The sequence below is a fragment of the Heterodontus francisci genome, chromosome 5, assembly GCF_036365525.1.
Source record: "Heterodontus francisci isolate sHetFra1 chromosome 5, sHetFra1.hap1, whole genome shotgun sequence".
NCBI classification, from domain to species: domain Eukaryota; kingdom Metazoa; phylum Chordata; class Chondrichthyes; order Heterodontiformes; family Heterodontidae; genus Heterodontus; species Heterodontus francisci.
Window position 1 is genome coordinate 161,844,173 of NC_090375.1, and position 19,637 is coordinate 161,863,809.

The 19,637-nt window shown below is 42.3% G+C and overlaps 1 protein-coding gene across 2 annotated transcripts in view; it reads left to right on the plus strand.

Moving 5' to 3' along the window:
* Positions 1–19,637, plus strand: part of zfpm2a (zinc finger protein, FOG family member 2a) — a 769,955-nt gene that overhangs the window by 489,658 nt on the left and 260,660 nt on the right. For both annotated transcript variants that reach the window (XM_068032297.1, XM_068032298.1), the window contains exon 5: positions 15,745–15,856. In XM_068032297.1, the coding sequence (XP_067888398.1) occupies positions 15,745–15,856 (112 nt within the window). The remainder of the gene's footprint in view (positions 1–15,744; positions 15,857–19,637) is intronic.

The following is a 19,637-nucleotide window of genomic DNA, read 5'->3' on the forward strand; positions in this document are numbered from 1 at the left end:
TAAATTGAGCAGCGCCATCTTTAATCCTGGCAGCTGCCTGAACGTCGCAGACAGTGACGTTTCAGTGGAAGAGGCTGCAGTTGCGCTTGTGCTAGTACTGTGCCACCTAGTGGTTGCATTATCAGCAAACGCAACAATGAATAAAACACGCTAAGTTCGCAAAATGGCCGATTTCATGGAGACCCGAGACCACGAAGATTTCATGGTCCATGACGCATTTTTCACGGCTGTGAATTTGGTAGGGCCCTGGTAATGGGAAACAAAAGATGTGTTTGGATAAGGTGTAACTGACAGGATAACAGCTGTCCCAACACAAAGTAAAGGGATTAAGAAAGGAATAGGGGGTGGGGGGGAGGGAATAAAAAATGAACCAGTAAAAGAAAGACAAAAAATGGATGCAGAGGTTATGATCTAAAATTAATGAACTCAATGCTGAATCTGGAAGCTGTAAAGTACCCAGCAAAAGATGAGGTGCTGTTACTTGAACTTACGTAGAGCTTCATTGGAACACGGTACCAGGCCAAAGACAGAAAGGTCAGAGTGGGAGCAAGGTGGAAAATTGAAATGACAAGCGACAGGAAGCTCAGGGTCATGCTTGTGGACTGAAAGGAGGTGTTCCACAAAGTGGTCACCCAGTCTGTATTTAATCTCTCCAATGTAGAGGAGACCACACTGTGAGCAGCGGATAAAGTATACTATATTGAAAAAGGCACTAATAAATTGCTATTTCACTTGGAAGGAGTAATTAGGGCCCTGGATGGTGAGAAGAGAGGAGGTAAAAGGGCAGGTGTTGCAGCTCCTGCACTTGCATGGAAAGGTGCCGTAGGAACACGGAGAGGTATTGCGGGTGACTGAAGAGTGGACCAGGCTGTCATGGAGGGAACAGTCCCTTCAGAATGCTGAAAGGGGAGGGGAGGGGAAGATGTGTTCGATGGTGGCATCATGCTGGAGGTGGCGGAAATGGTGGCAGATGATCCGTTCAATACGGAGGCTGGTTGGGTGGAAGGACAAGCGGAACCCTATCATGGTTCTGGGGGAGGGGGAAAAGGTAAGAGTAGAAGTGCATGGAATAGATCAGACATGGTTGAGGGCCCTGTCAACCATGGTGGGGACGGGGGGGAATCCAATGTTGAGGAAAAAGGAAGACATATTAGAAGCGCTAGTATGGAAAGTTGCATCGTCCAAACAGATGTGACAGAGACCGAGAAACTGGGAGAATGGAATCAAGTCCTTGCAGGAAGTGGGGTATGAGGAAGTGTAGTCCAGGTAGCTGTGGGAGTCTGTGTGCTTATAATGAATATTGGTTGATAGCCTGTCCCCAGAAATGGAGGCGAAGGGAAGAGTCAGAGATAGACCATGTCAAGGTGAGGGAAGAGTGGAAATTGGAAACAAAGTCAATGAAATTTTCCAGTTTAGGGCGAGAGCAGGAAGTGTGACTGATACAGTCATCACTGTACCAGAAGAAGAGGTGAGGGAAGGAGCCCGAACAGGACTGGAACAAGGAATGTTCCACATATCCCACAAAAAGACAGGCATAGCTAGGACCCATGAGGTTAACCACAGAAACACCTTTTATTTGGAGGAAGTGAATGGAGTTGAAGGAGAAGTTGTTCATTGTGAGAACAAGGTCAGCCAGGCAGAGGAGGGTGGTGGTGGATGGGTACTGCTTGGGCTTCTGTTCAAGGAAGAAGTGGAGAGCTGCCAGACTGTTCTGGTAGGGGATGGAGGTGTAGAGGAATTGGGAGTCCATGGTGAATAGCAGATGGTGAGGACCAAGAAACTGGAAACTGTTGAAGTGATGGAGAGAAGCCGAAGAGTCATGGATGTAGGTGGGAAGAGACTGGAAAAGGGGATCAAAAATAAAACTGGTGAAAGGTCACAGACCTGAAACGTTAACTCTGCTTCTCTCTCCACAGATGCTGCCTGACCTGCTGAGTATTTCTGGCACTTAGTTTTTATTTCAGATTTACAGCATCTGCAGTATTTTGCTTTGTGGAGCAATAATATAGTTGATAGAGGAAGGAATCAGTTCAGTGGTACAGGCTGAAACAATAGGTCTACCAGGGCAGTCCTGTTTGTGGATTTTGGGGAAGAAGTATAAGTGGGCTGTACAATGTTGGGGAACTATGAAGTTGGAGGCTGTGGAGTGAAGATATCCAGAGGAGATGAGGTCAGTAACAGTCCAAGATACATTGGCTTGATGTTCAGTAGTGGGGCCATGGTCCAGGGGAAAGTAGGAGGAAGTGTCAGAGAGTTGGCGCTCAGCCTCTGCTATTTAGAGGTTGGTACACCACATAACAACAGCACCAACCTTGTCAGCAGGTTTGATTAAGATGTTTGGGTTGAAACTGAGAGAATGGAATGCAGCAAGTTCAGAGGAAGACAGGTTAGAGTGACTGAGGGGAGCAGAGAAATTGAGATGGCCGATGTCATGCTGGCAGTTACCAATGAAAAGATCAAGGGTGGATGAGAGGACAGAGGGAGAGGTCCGGGTGGAGGGAGAATATTGGAGACGAATGAAAGGGTTCGCTGAGTGGGGAATGACTCCTGGCCAAAGAAGTGGGCATAGAGGTGGAGGCGACGGAAAAAGAGATCAGCATCATGCCAAGCTTGAAATTCATTGAGGTCGGCGGGGAAGGAGGTGAAGCTAAGACCTTTGCTGAGGACGGATCATTCAGAGTCAGAGGGGGGAAGGTGAGAGGCCTGCTGAGTATTTCCACCTCATTAACTAGCTTGGTTTAGTGTCTCACCTGAAAGATTATGGTCCAAAGTTTTGACACCCCTGTTTTATACAATTCACATCTGTTTCAGTATTATATAACCAAAATTGTACAATGGGCGTAATCTGTTCAGCCTTTTTTATGTGCATTGCAAAATGGTTTTTTGAGAGAAGTAAATGCTGACTGTGCTTCTCTAAGCTAACCTGATTCACGCTATCAAATGAACAGCAAACACATATGGCTTCATCTTATCCAGTAAAATGTGTTTATTTATATAGAATATACATTAATTTTGAGAATGCTTGATATCGAATGTTCAGTTTGACTTTGTAGAAATAGCAATAGATTTATAGTAGTTCAGGCCAATGTATCATTTACTTTGTTAGTGTATTCAAATTTAATCATCATTTGAGTGTTGATTTTGCTTTTAATATCATTTGATCAAATAATTTTAATATATAACTTGCTCTCCAGTTTCTAATACACAACATGTTCATATAGTACAATCAACTAGCTATGATCATTTTAGAACAGTATAAATAAACAGGCATCCCACAAATATTTTTTGCTTATGTTCCAGGCCAGAATGTAAAATTAAAATGATAACTTTGAAACTGAATATTAATTTGCAGGAACGCGTGGATTTGGGATCAGGTGGGGGAGTTAAAACCAACAAAATTGACAGTGCCATCTACTTCCGCATTCACTTGAGCTAGGCTGTGTGCGTGTAACCCCCTCGGGAGAGGCAGGTTGTCAATTACCATTTCTTAACCACTCAATTAGAGGGATATTTCAACGCACTTCTCAGGTTTTCTGAAACTTGCCAGTGAAATCAAGGCAACTAGAGTACACAGGCATCAATTAACGGAGCTGAATCAACCTCAGGGGAATATGCCAATAAATGCTCAGTACTCGCAGCTTCTTTCTTAGCTAATAATAGGAAAGGATTTGGTCACAGTACTTTTGCAGAGAGGTTACGCTAAACACTTTGGAGGCTTGCTTCATCACATCAGGATGGGTGCTGTTTATGCCACCTTAGATTGGACCTCAGATGAGGACCAAGTTGGCCAGCAACAGGACCCACTGCCTGCTGCCCATAGACCTGGAACCACACAGGAGAGAGGAGCAACAGAGAGGTGCAGCTTGCAGGAGGCACTGCCCACAAAACAGGGTCTGCAGGCTTTGTTTCCATGACCTGTCTGAACATCAGAGTCTCAGGAGGGTCAGGATGTTATGTCAGGTGGTGGCAGACATCTGCAGCTTCCTAGAAGAAGACCTGTTGCCTGCTGGATATGGTGGCCTCACGTTACCAGTCAAAGTAACCAACGCCCTCAATTTTTTTCCCTCTGGATCCTTCCAGATCTCTGCCACAGACATAAACAAGTTCTCACAATCAAAGACACCCGTAAATACATCAGACAGCTCACTGGTTGTTTGCCAGGGCCGGCAACTAGATTCATAGTATCATAGAGTCGTACAGCATAGAAATAGGCCCTTCGGCCCAACGCGTCCATGCCGACCATAATGCCTATCTATACTAATCCCACCTGCCTGCATTCATTCCATATCCCTCTATGCCTTATTCATTCAAGTACCTGTCCAGATTCCTCTTAAATGTCGCTACTGTTCCTGCCTCCACCACCTCCTCAGGCAGCTCATTCCAGATACCCACTATTTTTTGTGTGAAAAATCTACCCCTTTGATCCCCTTTAAACCTCCTCCCTCTCACCTTAAATCTGTGCCCTCTAGTTTCAGTCACCCCTACCATGGGAAACAGACTCTGGCTATCTACCCTATCTATGCCTCTCATAATTTTATATACCTCGATCATGTCCCCTCTCAGCCTCCTTTGCTCCAGGGAAAACAGACCCAGCCTATCTAATCTCTCTTTATAACTCAAGCCCTCCAAACCAGGCAACATCCTTGTGAATCTTTTCTGCACCCTCTCTAGCTTAATCACATCTTTCCTGTTGTGCAGCGACCAGAACTGCACACACCACTCCAAATGCGGCCTAACCAATGTTATGTACAACTGTAACATGACGTCCCAACTCTTGTACTCAGTGCCTCGGCCGATGAAGGCAAGCATGCCATATGCCTTCTTCACCACCCTATCTACCTGTGTTGCCACTTTCAGGGAACTATGTACTTGCACCCCAAGGTCTCTCTGCTCAACAACACTCCCCAGGGCCCTGCCATATGTCCTGCCCTGGTTTAACTTCCCAAAATGCATCACTTCACACTTGTCTGCGTTAAATTCCATTTTCCACTCCCTTGCCCACTTTCCCAGTTGATCTATATTCTGTTGTAGACAACCTTCTTCACTGTCAACTATACAACCAATTTTGATGTCATCTGCAAACTTACTAATCATGCCCCTTACATTCACATCCAAGTCATTAATATATATGACAAGCAACAGAGGGCCCAGCACCGATCCCTGCGGCACACCACTGGTCACCGGCCTCCAATCTGAAAAACAACCCTCCACTACCACCCTCTGCCTCCTATCACCAAGCCAATTTTCTATCCAGTTTGCTAGCTCACCCTGGATCCCATTTGTTCAAACCTTCTGGACCAGCCTACCGTGCTAAAGTCCATGTAGACAACGTCCATCGCCCTGCCCTCGTCAATCCTCTTGGTCACCTCCTCGAAAAACTCAATCAAATTCGTGAGACATGATTTCCCACGCACAAAGCCATGCTGACTATCCCTAATAAGACCATGCCTTTCCAGATGCATATAAATCCTGTCTCTCAGAATCCCTTCCAATAACTTTCCCACCACTGATGTAAGGCTCACCGGCCTGTCGTTCTCTGGTTTATCCCTGCTGCCCTTGTTAAATAAAGGCACAGCATTAGCTATCCCCCAGTCATCCAGTACCTCACCCGTGGCTAACGATGATACAAAAATCTCTGCCAGGGCCCCAGCAATCTCCTGCCTTGCTTCCCATAGCATCCTAGGATACACCTGGTCAGGCCCTGGGGATTTATCCACCGTAATGCGCTTCAAAACCTCCAACACCTCCTCCTTTGTAATGTTGATATGCTCCAGGATATCGGTGTTCTCTCCCTTGAACTCACTAGCTTCCATGACCTTCTCCACGGTAAATACGGATGAGAAATATTCATTTAAGACCTCACCTACTCTCTCCCTAGCTACCCTTTTACTGTTAATATACTTACAGAATCTTTTAGCATTCTCCTTTATCTTATCTGCCAGGGAAATCTCATGTCCCCTTTTCGCCCTCCTCATTTCCTTCTTAAGTGTAGTCTTACATCCCCTATACTCCTCGAGGGACTCGCTTGATCCCAGCTGCTTATACCTGACATATGCCTCCTTCTTTGTCCTGACCAGACCCTCAATATCCCCTGTCAACCAAGGTTCCCTAAACTTGCTAGCCTTACCCTTCCATCTAACAGGATCATGCCGGCCCTGAACTCTTCCTTTCTCACTTTTAAAAGCCTCCCACTTGCCAGACGTCCCTTTACCTGTAAACAGCCTCTCCCATTCAACTTTTGAGAGTTCCTGTCTGATGCCATTGAAATTAGTCTTCCCCCAATTTAGGACTTCAACCTGAGGACCAGTCCTATCCTTTTCCATCACTATCTTGAAGCTAATAGAGTAATGGTCATTGATCCCAAAGTGCTCCTCCACTGACACATCTACCACCTGCCCATCCTCATTTCCTAAGAGAAGGTCGAGTGTAGCCCCTTCTCTAGGAGAGCCATCCACATACTGCTTCAGAAAACTAGCCTGGACACACTTAACAAAATCTTCTCCATCAAACCACTCGCACTAAGGCAGTCCCAGTCAATATTAGGGAAGTAGATAAGTCCCCAGGGCCTGATGGGATCTACCCTAGAATACTGAGGGAGGCAAGGGAAGAAATTGCTGGGGCCTTGACAGAAATCTTTGCAGCCTCATTGGCTACAGCTGAGGTCCCAGAGGACTGGAGAATAGCCAATGTTGTTCCTTTGTTTAAGACGGGTGGTAAGGATAATCCAGGAAATTATAGGCCGGTGAGCCTTACATCAGTGGTAGGGAAACTATTAGAGAGGATTCTTCGGGACAGGATTTACTCCCATTTGGAAACAAACGAACTTATTAGCGAGAGACAGCATGGATTTGTGAAGGGGAGGTCGTGTCTTACTAATTTGATTGAGTTTTTTGAGGAAGTGACGAAGATGATTGATGAGGGAAGGGCGGTGGATGTTGTCTATATGGACTTTAGTAAAGCCTTTGACAAGGTCCCGCATGGCAGACTGGTGCAAAAGGTGAAGTCACACAGGATCAGAGGTGAGCTGGCAAGATGGATACAGAACTGGCTCAGTCACAGGAGACAGAGGGTAACAGTGGATGGGTGTTTTTCTGAATGGAGGGATGTGACTAGTGGTGTTCCGCAGGGATCAGTGCTGGGACCTTTGCTGTTTGTAGTATATATAAATGATTTGGAGGAAAATGTAGCTGGTCTGATTAGTAAGTTTGCGGACGACACAAAGGTTGGTGGAGTTGCGGACAGTGATGAGGATTGTCAGAGGATACAACAGGATATAGATCGGTTGGAGACTTGGGCGGAGAATTGGCAGATGGAGTTTAATCTGGACAAATGTGTTTTGGAAGGTCTAATCCAGGTGGGAGGTATACAGTAAATGGCAGAACCCTTAGGAAGTATTGACAGGCAGAGAGATCTGGGCATACAGGTCCACAGGTCACTGAAAGTGGCAACGCAGGTGGATAAGGTAGTCAAGAAGGCATAAGGCATGCTTGCCTTCATCGGTCGGGGCATAGAGTATAAAAATTGGCAAGTCATGTTGCAGCTGTACAGAACCTTAGTTAGGCCACACTTAGAATATTGCGTGCAATTCTGGTCGCCACACTACCAGAAGGACGTGGAGGCTTTGGAGAGGGTACAGAGGAGGTTTACCAGGATGTTGCCTGGTCTGGAGGGCATTAGCTATGAGGAGAGGTTGGAAAAACTCGGATTGTTTTCACTGGAACGACGGAGGTGGAGGGGCGACATGATAGAGGTTTACAAAGTTATGAGCGGCATGGACAGAGTGGATAGTCAGAAGCTTTTTCCCAGGGTGGAAGAGTCAGTTACTAGGGGACATAGGTTTAAGGTGCGAGGGGCAAAGTTCAGAGGGGATGTGCGAGGCAAGTTTTTTACACAGAGGGTGGTGAGTGCCTGGAACTTGCTGCCAGGGGAGGTGGTGGAAGCAGATATGATAACGACGTTTAAGAGACATCTTGACAAATATATGAATAGGAAGGGAATAGAGGGATATGGGCCCCAGAAGTGCAGAAGGTGTTAATTTAGGCAATCATCAAGATCAGCGCAGGCTTGGAGGGCCGAATGGCCTGTTCCTGTGCTGTACTGTTCTTTGTTCTTTGTTCTACTATTACAACCCTATAATTCCTACATCTATCTGTGATTTCCCTACATATATGCTCCTCCACTTCCCTTTGACTATTGGGGGCCCTATAGTATAATCCCATCAAAGTGATCACCCCTTTCGATTTCTAAGTTCTACCCATATGGCCTCGCTGGACATTCCCCCAGGGATATCCTCTCTAAGTACTGCCGTGATGTCCTCCCTAATCAATAGTGCAACTCCCCCTCCTCTCTTACCTCCACCTCTGTCACGCCAGAAAGATCGGTACCCCGGAACCCTGAGCTGCCAGTCCTGCCCATCCCGCAACCACGTTTCCGTCATAGCTATAATATCACAATCCCATGTACCGATCCATGCTCTGAGTTCATCTGCCTTACCTGTGAGGCTTCTTGTATTAAAGTAAATGCAGTTTAGCTGACCAGACCTTCCAGGCTCCCTGTCCGGCCCCTGCCCGGCCTGCCTACTGGACTTGCTCGCTTTAACCTCTACATTTGCCTCAACTATCTGATCTGAGAGTCTACTACTTTTGGTCCCACCCCCCCTGCAAGACTAGTTTAAAACCTCCTTCTTGTACAGGTCACCTCTGCACCAGAAGAGATCCCAATGATTCAAGTAGCTGAAGCCCTCCCGCCTGCACCAGCCCTTCAGCCACTCATTCATTTGCCTAATCCTCCTATTCCAACCCTCACTAGCACATGGCACAGGGAGTAATCCTGAGATTACAACCCTAGAGGTCCTGCTTTTTAACCTTCTGCTGAACTCCCTATATTCACTTTGCAGGACCTCATCTCTTTTCCTGCCTTTGTCATTAGTACCAATATGGACCACGACCTCTGGCTGCTCACCCTCCCCTTTCAGAATGTCCTGCAGCCGCTCCGACAAATCCTTGACCCTAGCACCAGGGGGGCAACATACCGTCCTGGAGTCTCGTTTGTGGCCACAGAAACGCCTATCTGCACCCCTTACGATAGAATCCTCTATCACTATAGGTCTTCCAACCCTTCTCCTCCCCTGCTGTGCAGCAGAGCCCTCCGTGGTGCCACGAACTTGGCTGTTGCTGCTTTCCCCTGGGAGGTCACCCCCCCCAACAGTATCCAAAGCAGTATATCTGTTTGAGAGGGGGATGGCCACAGGGGACTCCTGCACTACCTGCCTGCGCCCACTACTCCTTCTGACTACTCCGTCTGGTGGTCACCCCTCTCCTTTCTGCCTGTGCACCCATTACCTGCGGTGTGACCACCTCACTAAATGTGCTATCCATGACTTCCTCAGCATCGCGGATGCTCCACAGTGAATCCACCCACAGCTCCAGCTCCGTAATGTGGGTAGCCAGTAGCTGCGGCTGGATACACTTCCTGCACACATGGTCATCGGGGACACTGGAAGCGTCCCTGATTTCCCACATAGCACAGGAGGAGCATATCACGGGGCTGAGCTCTCCTGCCATGACTCACCCTTAGGCTAATTAGTTACTCCCTTAATTAAAAAATACTAATTATACTAGGGGCCTTGTTCTACCCACTCCAATCTAAAGTCCTTAAAAAAAAACACTTTCGTAGTACTCACCTTATCACCAGAGGTTTGATTTTCAACAAAAAAAGTTACCCCTTATTTTTTTAAGATATTCTAACAGCTGCTACTCACCAACCAATCACCTTGCAGCTCTCCTGTGATGTCACTTGGCTTTTTTTTTCAAAACTCAGGCGCGCTGTTGCTGCTCTTTTTAAACACCGCTGGTCTCACTCAGTCTCCTTCTTTCCCGCTGTCGCTGCACTTTTTAAACACCGCTGGTCTCACTCAGTCTCACTATGTCAACTTTGCCTGTCAGAATGAGATAGTGCTCAGCTTTGTACTTCTGCCTGTCTTCCCATTGGCGCAGGGTGCCATCAACTGCGTACATGTGGCCATCCCCAGAGCATCTAGGAGTATTGCGTCAACCGCAAGAGCAACGTCCTGCAGCAGTCCAAGCTGCCTGATCTCTTAGGACCTGGAAGCAGACTTAAGGGGAAGCTTTTAAGTGACAAGCAATACCCACTGCAAATTTGGCTCATGACACAGGTCAAAAACCCCAATATTGAAGCCCACGGCATTACAATGGATGCCATATGTTCTCAAGCTTGTACTTTTAGTGCTTCTAAGTTAAAAATGAGTGCAAAGCCATAGCAAGCCCAGAATTCATAGAATATTATTTACTGAAGTTCAAAACAAATGGAAATTACAATTCACAGTCAAAGTCTGTGATACACTCTCATTTTATTAGAAGTTGAAAAGTTAATTTCTGATTGTTTCATGATATTTAACCTTACTACTATAATTTATGTTCTATATTATCCCAAAGATGCCAACTATATTAATTATTTAATATGGAACTCAATATTCATCATTATAGATTTGAATTCAGTAAAGAACTATGTAATATATTCTGAGTCTGTTTTTTGGTAGAAAACTACAACTTGCTATAACTTGTCACATTTCACACTGCTGAGATCTGAAGCACATTTCAAATTGTGCTTTCCTGTTTTTATTGTCAATAATATTACATTATATATGTATTAAATTTGTGTGGTTGAACTATGCAGCTTGTGAAGTTACACATTAAAATGCGAGGAAGAAGTTTCTACCAGTACAAGTCAATACGGACAAGATATTTATTTCACTTAACTTTCTTTCGACTTAACTGAAACTATTGAAAAATGTTAAACTATTTTACTGATAGTTTCAATTCCAGTGCCAATGCATTTGAATATAAACATAAACTGGAGCCAGAAGGCTTTGTGTGTAAATGGTGATTTTCATGCAGTTATTACGCATGAGTATTGCATTTTCCCACCTGAATTACTGAACTTTTCATTTATTCAAAACATAGAAGTTTACAGCACAGAAAGGGCTCTTTGACCCACTGTCTGTACTGACTCTTTGCTGAAGCAATTTAAAATGAATCGCACAGTTCTGCTGTCACCCCAGAGACCTGTATTGTTCTCTGCCTCAAATGTTAATCCACCTTTTCCTTAAAAGAACACTGGCCTGGATTTTGCAGAACGCATAATGGTGAGACTAAGTGTTCACCGGTATTATAGAGTAAATCAGACATCAAGTTCCAGCGCCACAGATGCATAGTTAAATGTCAAAATCTGGAAGTTGCTATCCAATTTGCTCTGCTCCTCCTCCACAAGCTTTGTTACACTTGTACCTCAATGAGAGACTCAATATTCAAACACATGGAAGGACATGAAGTTGCATTACTCAGCCACTAAACATGACAAAAAGTTAGTTAGTCCATTCAAATGTTAGTAAGTTTTTTTTAACCAGGGTGAGAAGTCTTAATTACTACCAAACAACCACTTTGGAAAGTGGAGTCTAATTCTTTCATATTTAGGAACACAGGAACAGGACTACGCCATTTGGCCTCTCGAGCCAGTCCCACTGTTCAATGAGATCATGGCTGATCTCCGTCCTAACTCCATATACTCGCCTTTACCCCATATTCCTTAGTGCCATTGCTTAACAATCTATCAATCTCAGATATATAACTTACAACTGATCCAGCATCAATTATCATTTGTAGAAGGAGTTCCAAACTTCTCCCACCATTTTTATGTCGAATTGTTTCTTGATTTCGCTCCTGAAAGGTCTGGCTCTAAATGTTAGGCTATGCATCCTAGTCCTAGACTTCTCAAACAGCAGAAATATTTTCCCTCTATCTACCCTATCTGTTGCCCTTAATATATTGAAAACTTTGATCAAGTTACTCAGCCTTCTAAATTCCAGGGGATGTAATTCTAGTTTATGTAATCTCTCCTCGTAATTTAACCCCTGGAGTCCAGGTATCATTCTAGTAAAGCTATGCTGCACTCCTGCAACATATCCTTCCTAAGGTGTTGTGCCCAGATGGCTCACTGTACCAAGGTTTGGTCTAACCAGGGCTTTGTATAACTGAAGCATGACTTCTACCCCTTTGTATTCTAGTCTGCTGGATATAAAGGCCAGAAATCTATTGGCCTTTTTGATCATTTTCTGTACCTGTTCATGGTATTTTAATGATCTATGTAAATGGATCCCTAAGTCTCTTTGGGCCTCCACTGTTTCAGGCTTTACACCATTTAGAAAGTACCCTGTTCTATCCTTTTTAAGTCCAAAGTGGATGGCTTTGCATTTGCCTGGGTTGAAATCCATTTGCCAGTTTTGCCCATTCACTTAATCTATTAATATCTCTCCATAATTCTGTGCTTCTATCTACACTATTTAGAAAGCCGCCTATACTTGTGCCGTCAGCAAACTTGGATATATGGCTTCCTTTCCTATCAGCTAAGTTGTTAATAAATACGGTGGAATAGTTGTGGCCCCAAAACAGATCCTTGCAGAACACCACTAGTCACATCCTCCCAATTAGAGTACCTACCCATTATCCATACTCTCTGAACCAGATTTTAACTTTGAGCAAGTGGATGAGTTTTGAGTGGGTTAAAATCTTACCCTCTGTATCCTGTTACTCAGCCAATTTCCTTCCAGGTCAATAATTTGCCTTCAATTCTAACCAACAGTCTCTTGTGAGGGACTTTATCACATGCCTCTAGAAGTCCATATAAATAACATCCATAGATATTCCCCTGTCCATTACATTAGTCATCACTTCAAAAAATTCAATTGGGTTCATCCGTCATGACCTACCCTTTACAAATCTATGCCTTAAAAATATTCAAAGACTCTGCTTCCACTGTCTTTAGAGGAAGAGAGTTCCAAAGACTCTCAACGCTCTGACAGAAAATATTTCCCCTCATATCTGTCTTAAATGGGCGACCTCTTATTTTTAAACAATGACCCCTAATTCTAGATTCTTCCACAAGGAGAAACATCCTTTCTACATCCATCCTGTCAAGACTCCTCAGGATCTTGTATGTTTCGCCTCTTACTCTTCTAAACTCCAGTGGATACAAGCCTAGCCTGACCAACCTTTCCTCATAAGACAACCCGCCCATTCCGGGTATTAGTTGAGTAAGCCTTCTCTGAACTGCTTCCAACGCAATTACATCCTTCCTTAAGTAAGGGAGACCAAAGTTGTACACTGTACTCCAGATGTGGTTTCACCAATGCCCTGTATCACTGAAGCATAACCTCCCTGCTTTTGTATTCAATTCCCCTCGCAATAAACGATAACATTCTATTAGCTTTCCTAATTACTTGCTGTACCTACATACAACTGGTATTCTCACTCCATTGTATATTTTCTAAAGAGCATGTTCTCTGCATAACTCTTTCTGTATAATCAACATGTTTATAATATACACAAAAATAAACCCAGTAACTTTTGTGTTGTGAAATATGGACTATGGGAGCAATGGAGCAGTACTGCTGATGTTGTCAGTTATCAGACATATTTTTGACCTTGAGAGTTCTCACCTCCAGTTAGTGTGTGCAAAATACATATGGAGAATTCTGTATTTTTCAGAATATGTCATAAGGTTGTAATTAATTGAGCAGAGAGGAGGTAATAATTCTGTTGGGCTGAGAGTTGGGTATTACTGTAGCACAAGGCATGAAACTTGTATTTAAAAGCAGCATGATAGGAATTCAGGCAGTATATTTTGATTTCTTTGAAGAATTTTTACCAAGGCAAAAATATTAAAAGGATGCCATCACTGTCCCTGAAATACTATCATGAATGTCTTCCTTCCCGTGTTGTCAGTAAATTTGAAATGCAGTAACACTTCTCATATTGCAATGAAGAGCCTGGTCTGGAAAAACGACATACTGGTGGATTAAAAAATAGAAAAGTGTTCCATTCTCCAGTATTATCACTTTGCCAATATTTAATTATTTTTAATTGTGGAATATAATTTCTTCCTAATTATATGTTGAAAACGAGCTTTGTGATGCTGAACTCTTGCAAATGCATCCTTTGGAGGCAGCACAGGCACTGAGTAGCACTTTTGAAATGAAAAAGACAGGAGTTATGTCATAGTTGGGGGGGCAAGTAATGACTGTGCTGGTGCCACTACTATTTTACATACAATATGTGAATTCAGGAACTCAATGCAAAGTGTTCACATTTGCAGATGATGCCAAACTATAAAGTGCAGTAGAACCAGAGGAACCAGTTCAGAAATTACAGAATTAGTTGAACAAAATATGCCAGTGTTCAGAATAATAGCAGATGATATTTAATGACAATAAGTGCTACTCATAGGAAAGAAAAATGGTGTATAAGTAGCTGAGTGCGAAACTGAAAGAGACCTGGGGGTCCTAGTAGACTTAATGTGCAGCCAATGCAGAGCAGCCATCAACAAAGCTAATAGGATATTTAACTAGCTAGCTAAAGTTGTAGAATATAAGTCAGAGGAGGTAATGATCTAAATGTACTGTGATCTGGTCAGAACATACCTTGAGTACTACATCCAGTTTGAGTCACCAAGAAACAGGTGAGACATTCAAACACTGGGGGCAGTGCAGAGTAGTGATCTGCAGCTTCAGGTGTCTTCAGTTATGAAAATAGACAGAGGAAACTTGGGTTTTTCAGTGTGGAATGAAAGCATCTGTGAGGTCACCATATAGAGGAATTCAGTATTGTTAAGGTTGTAGAAAAGTTAACCCAGAATATAACACTAAACTGTGAGAATAGAACTAGGGCATAAGGATTCAAACAGTAAGATGTAATTTTAGGACTGATATCAGGAAATTCTTCATCACACAGAATGAGCAATATGTGGAACAAATTACAGATAAACAAATAACAAAAGCAGAAGACAACCAGTTAAAGTCGAGAAATTGTAGACACTTAAGCAATTTCTGAATGAGAATGAAGAAAACAAACTGGCTAGAAAGTAGCTAATAGTCATGGAAGACTTAAGATATTTCATATAAGCAGCACTATATGCAGTAATAAGTGTATTAGCAACACAACAGATAATAAATATATTTGCACTATATGTATTAAATATATATAGTAGCATTGTATGTGTGTGTTTGTACATATGTATGGGAGATGGAGTGGTTATGACATCATCAGTCATGAAAGTAATATCTGAAAAACATTTTATAAAATATACACATGTATGAAAATGGTGATGTTAATGGCAAATGCATTGTGTATTCCTTAACTACCCCTATCTCCCATCTTGTCTGCCATTTTAAATCATAATTTGCAATTGATGTATTCATCTGGCAGCCATCTCCCAGCATCATATTGAATAAACAGAAAAATGGCACATAGGAACCCACAGCCGTGGGTTTCTCTAGAATCCAGGTGACTGCCTCCTTAAACCATTTCATCCAACAGTGAGACGGCAGTAATTTGCAAGAAGACAAAGTTCTTGAAGTTCACCAGTAGACTTCACTGAGTTAGTTGCCAAAGTCATAGGCATTCTTAGTTTAAATCCAAGCCATAGAGATTTATTAATCTGGAAGATCTGATCCATTATCATTTGGAAACTCCTGATTTAATAATAATTCTGTTAATCAGAAGAGAGACTGCACTCAGTATGCCTTTCTCTGTCCTCTGTAAGAACTCAACAAAGGATTTTGATTTTGGCTTATGTGCTTGGGGGTTAAGGTTCTGTGAAAATTAGTATTATTCATCAAGTTCTTAATCACAAAAAACAAACGGCATCTGGTTATTATCTCCTTTTGTACAGAAGACAAAAACAGCTGTCCCTATAGTGGTGCATGCTGGTCCCAAGTGGCTGATGGATGTGACTTGGCGAGGAACAGAGGACAACAACAACAACTGTGTTGTGTACAGCAAAGGTAAAAACATATTCTTTTTTTATGTGAAATTATACCTATGAATTGATATATAATGTGTGCACTTCTGGAATGGAATTGCTGTGTAATGGAAATTTGTTGAGTTTTTTTTATTTTAGCTGTTATTTTGCTTTTATACAAAATATTATCACGGAAGCTAAAATTTACCATAATCAGTGCTGATAATGATGAGAGACTTGGGAGGGTTATTATAACGAGCATTCGCTGTTACTGCCAATAGATCACAACTTGAATTCAAGAGGCATAGATCATTCTAGGTCTCTCCCTCCCCATTGAAATGAAACACTGATTCCTTAATAAGTGTCTCAAGATAATGATTCTGTTGTAGTACAGGACTTGTTGGTATGACCATAGAGTTAATCTTAATCCCCGAGCCTATATATGAAGTATTTTTTCTTGGTGGGGGTGGTGTGGGCGGGTGGGGGAAGAGGGTGCATGAGGGGAAGACTATTTATGTTCCATATGTCACATAAAAATCATTTTGTGAATAGAAATATTTCTAGTGACTGAAACTGGAAGAACTGAGAGAAGTCACTCATTATTTGATTAAATGGTATCAATGAAGTGTACATATAAATAACAAGCTAAGTAGTTAACAGACAATGCACTGCCAGATCAGCGAAGAGCCTTCCACTGATGTTCTGATGCGGAAGCAGCAAGATAAAAACTAACAAAAGTTTGTACGCTTGCTGAATAAGGTTGGCTTGAGCCGCTGTGTAGCTTACTCACGGTGAAGTTGTACGATCACAGGTTTCTAATATTTTTATCAGTGATGTAATGATTGTTTGAATCTACACTTTTGGTAAGGTAGGATCACAGACAGTGTTCCTCTAAGCTGCACAAATGTGCAGGAATCGATAATGTACCATGCAGGGAACACATAGACCATGCATAAGCAATGTTCCCTTTAAGATGTGCACATGCGCGGCCACGCATCAATCTTAAAGGGATTACACAGTGCAACAAGCCGGCCATGCACAACAAACAGATATTAGAGAGAACATTGATCACAGACATGTATAATGGGCCATAGTCTTTACTCTCGCTGGGAAGAATTACTCTGGTTCCTATCTTAACCAAAATCCTACATGTATTTGTTTTGACTGTATTTACAGTCATGCTATTACATGAGGACCAGAGCAATTCTTTCCACCTATTGGAATATTCAGACTTGTTACTAGTTGTCTGTTTCATGGTAGAATAACATTTCATACCATTCATACATTTTGCTGGTAAATGTGCACATAAACCCCTGGTATGTTTGTATGCAGAAATTAATTATTTGTTTTATCCATACCATGTGTGATATCATTTTGAAACTATAAACCATCTTAATGTGAATTCAGCAATCAAATATTTAAGTGTAACGTTGTATTATAAAAGAAAAATATGCAGGGGATATGTTCTGTCATTAGTATCATTTCATATTTACCTGTAAACTGAGTCTGTTTGGACAGCTAAAAGCTACACAGCTAGAAATAGGTGACAAAGTATAGGTATTTATTGCTACATATTCTATATATGACAAATATATTTTTAAAAATGCATATTTTTATTACATTGTAAATGTGCATATATGAAAATATTTCTTTAGAGCTCTCAGACTGCAGATGTGGCATTAAAAATAATGTTTTACTTGCTATGAAATGTTTATGAATTAAGACTTTTCCTTTGTGATTTTTGTATATTGCCTAATTATTGGTTCATTTCATCAGAACAGTGTCAATTCAAATCACTTGTAACGTGAAATAAGTAACTAGATTTAGGGCTTAACCATTAAGAAGGATTTTATTTATCTATGACCAAATTTACATGTATTTATTGAGAGGTATTCATTGCCTAGCTGTTCTGTGAATGGTTGACTTTCCAATTAAAGGCCATAGATTCAACACCAAGGGTATTTTCTATCAGCCTGCCAATACAAAAATAAAGGATGATATGTTTTGAGGCCCTGTGACTAGGTTTGTACTAGAGGCATTTAAGGGCCAATTTTAACCCTGTCCACCTGAGAGGAGGAGGCAAGCAGATGAATAACGGTCATGTATTACTGCTTCAATCCTGCCACACTCACACTGGGCACCATTTTAGCATGCATTTCTTGGACATGGGAGTGATGCGTGCCACAGATGGGATGCCTTCATCAATATATTAAAATTATGGGGAGGGGAAGAGCATCAACATTACCTGAGGGAAGAGCGTCTGCAATATCTGTGTGGGAGAGGGAGGGTGTCTGCATTAACTGAGGGGGAGGGGGAGAGAGACTGCATTAACTGTGGTTGAAGGAAGAGTGTATTAACTGTGAGGGAGGGGTGAACTGTTTACATGAATTGACGAGGAGAGGCAGAGCATCTGCATTAAAAGAGGGGGCAAGGATCTGCATTAACAGCAATGATGGAGAGCATCTGCGTTAATTGAGGAGGAGGGGAGGGGAGAACATCTGCATTAACAGAGGAAGATGTGGGAGTGTCTGCATTAACAGAGAGGAAGGGGAGAGTGTCTGTATTAATGGGGGAGGTAAGAGTATCTCCATTAACTTTGCAAACTGTGTGCAATTTTCACATGATCAGACTTGTTACCAGTTGTCAGTTTCATGGTAGAATAACGTCCCATACCAAAGGTTACATTTTATCTTAAACAGTTACCTGTATTCACCTGAGCTGGTAAATATTCACATAGACCCCTGGTGTGTTTGTATGCAGAAATGAATTATTTGTTTCATCCATACCATGTGTGATATCATTTTTAAACTATAAACCATCTATTTTTATGTCCAACCACAGTTGGCAATACTAGCATCCTATGATACAGTTAGGAGCCTGACACCATTTGAACCAAAAATCATAGAAGTTTTGCCCAGTGTCTGACGTGCCAGTTAAACTTTGTGTCTCAGAGCCACTGAAGCAGTATTTAAGGGCGCATTCACCTGCAGGTAATTGGTTAATAGGATTGTTCTATTTTTTGGATTGCTAGGAGTGTTTTCAGATTAACACCTTTCTCACTTTTTCTGCCTTATCAACTTCATTAAGCATTATCTGCTTATCATGGCTGCTTTTCTTGACCCTTTTATTTGGTTGGAGGAACAGTTGGGGAAAGACAGGCAGCATAAGCCTCAACAACAGGCACTGGCCGTTGCTGTGCCTATTTGATGTCCATACGTGAGAAGAGGAGCGGTACTTGTTGGAAACCATACTGGCATACGAGGTCAGGAGTCACTTTCCTAGGTCTATCTGAAGAGCAACCATCTAACAGTGACTATAATATGGTTGAGTACAACGTTGTGTTTGAAAGGGAGAAAGACAAAACAGCTACTAAGATTTTAGATTTAGGTAAGTCAATGGGATGAGATAGTGACTATCCTCAATAAGCTGGGCAAATCTGTTAATGGGTAAAACACCAGGAGATCAGTGGGAGGTGTTCAAAAAGAATTTAACATGATATAGAACCAGTTTATATCTCTAAGGGGCAATAGCTCTACTTGCCAACAAAGCAGCCATGGGCAATTAAAGGGATAAGGACAACATCAAACTAAAAGAAAAAGCTTACAAGAATACAAAATATATATCAGATCCTGGCACATCAGAGAGGTACAAAGACCAGCAAAGGGTGACAAAACACATCGAGCTATAAAAAAGGGAGTATGAAAAGAAAGTGGCAAGGGAATCAAAATCAACACAAGTACATTCACAATTAAATTAGGAAAAGGAGGGTTAAGATCAATTTGAGCTCCTGAAAAACTGATAAAGGTGATGTTATAGATGAAAAT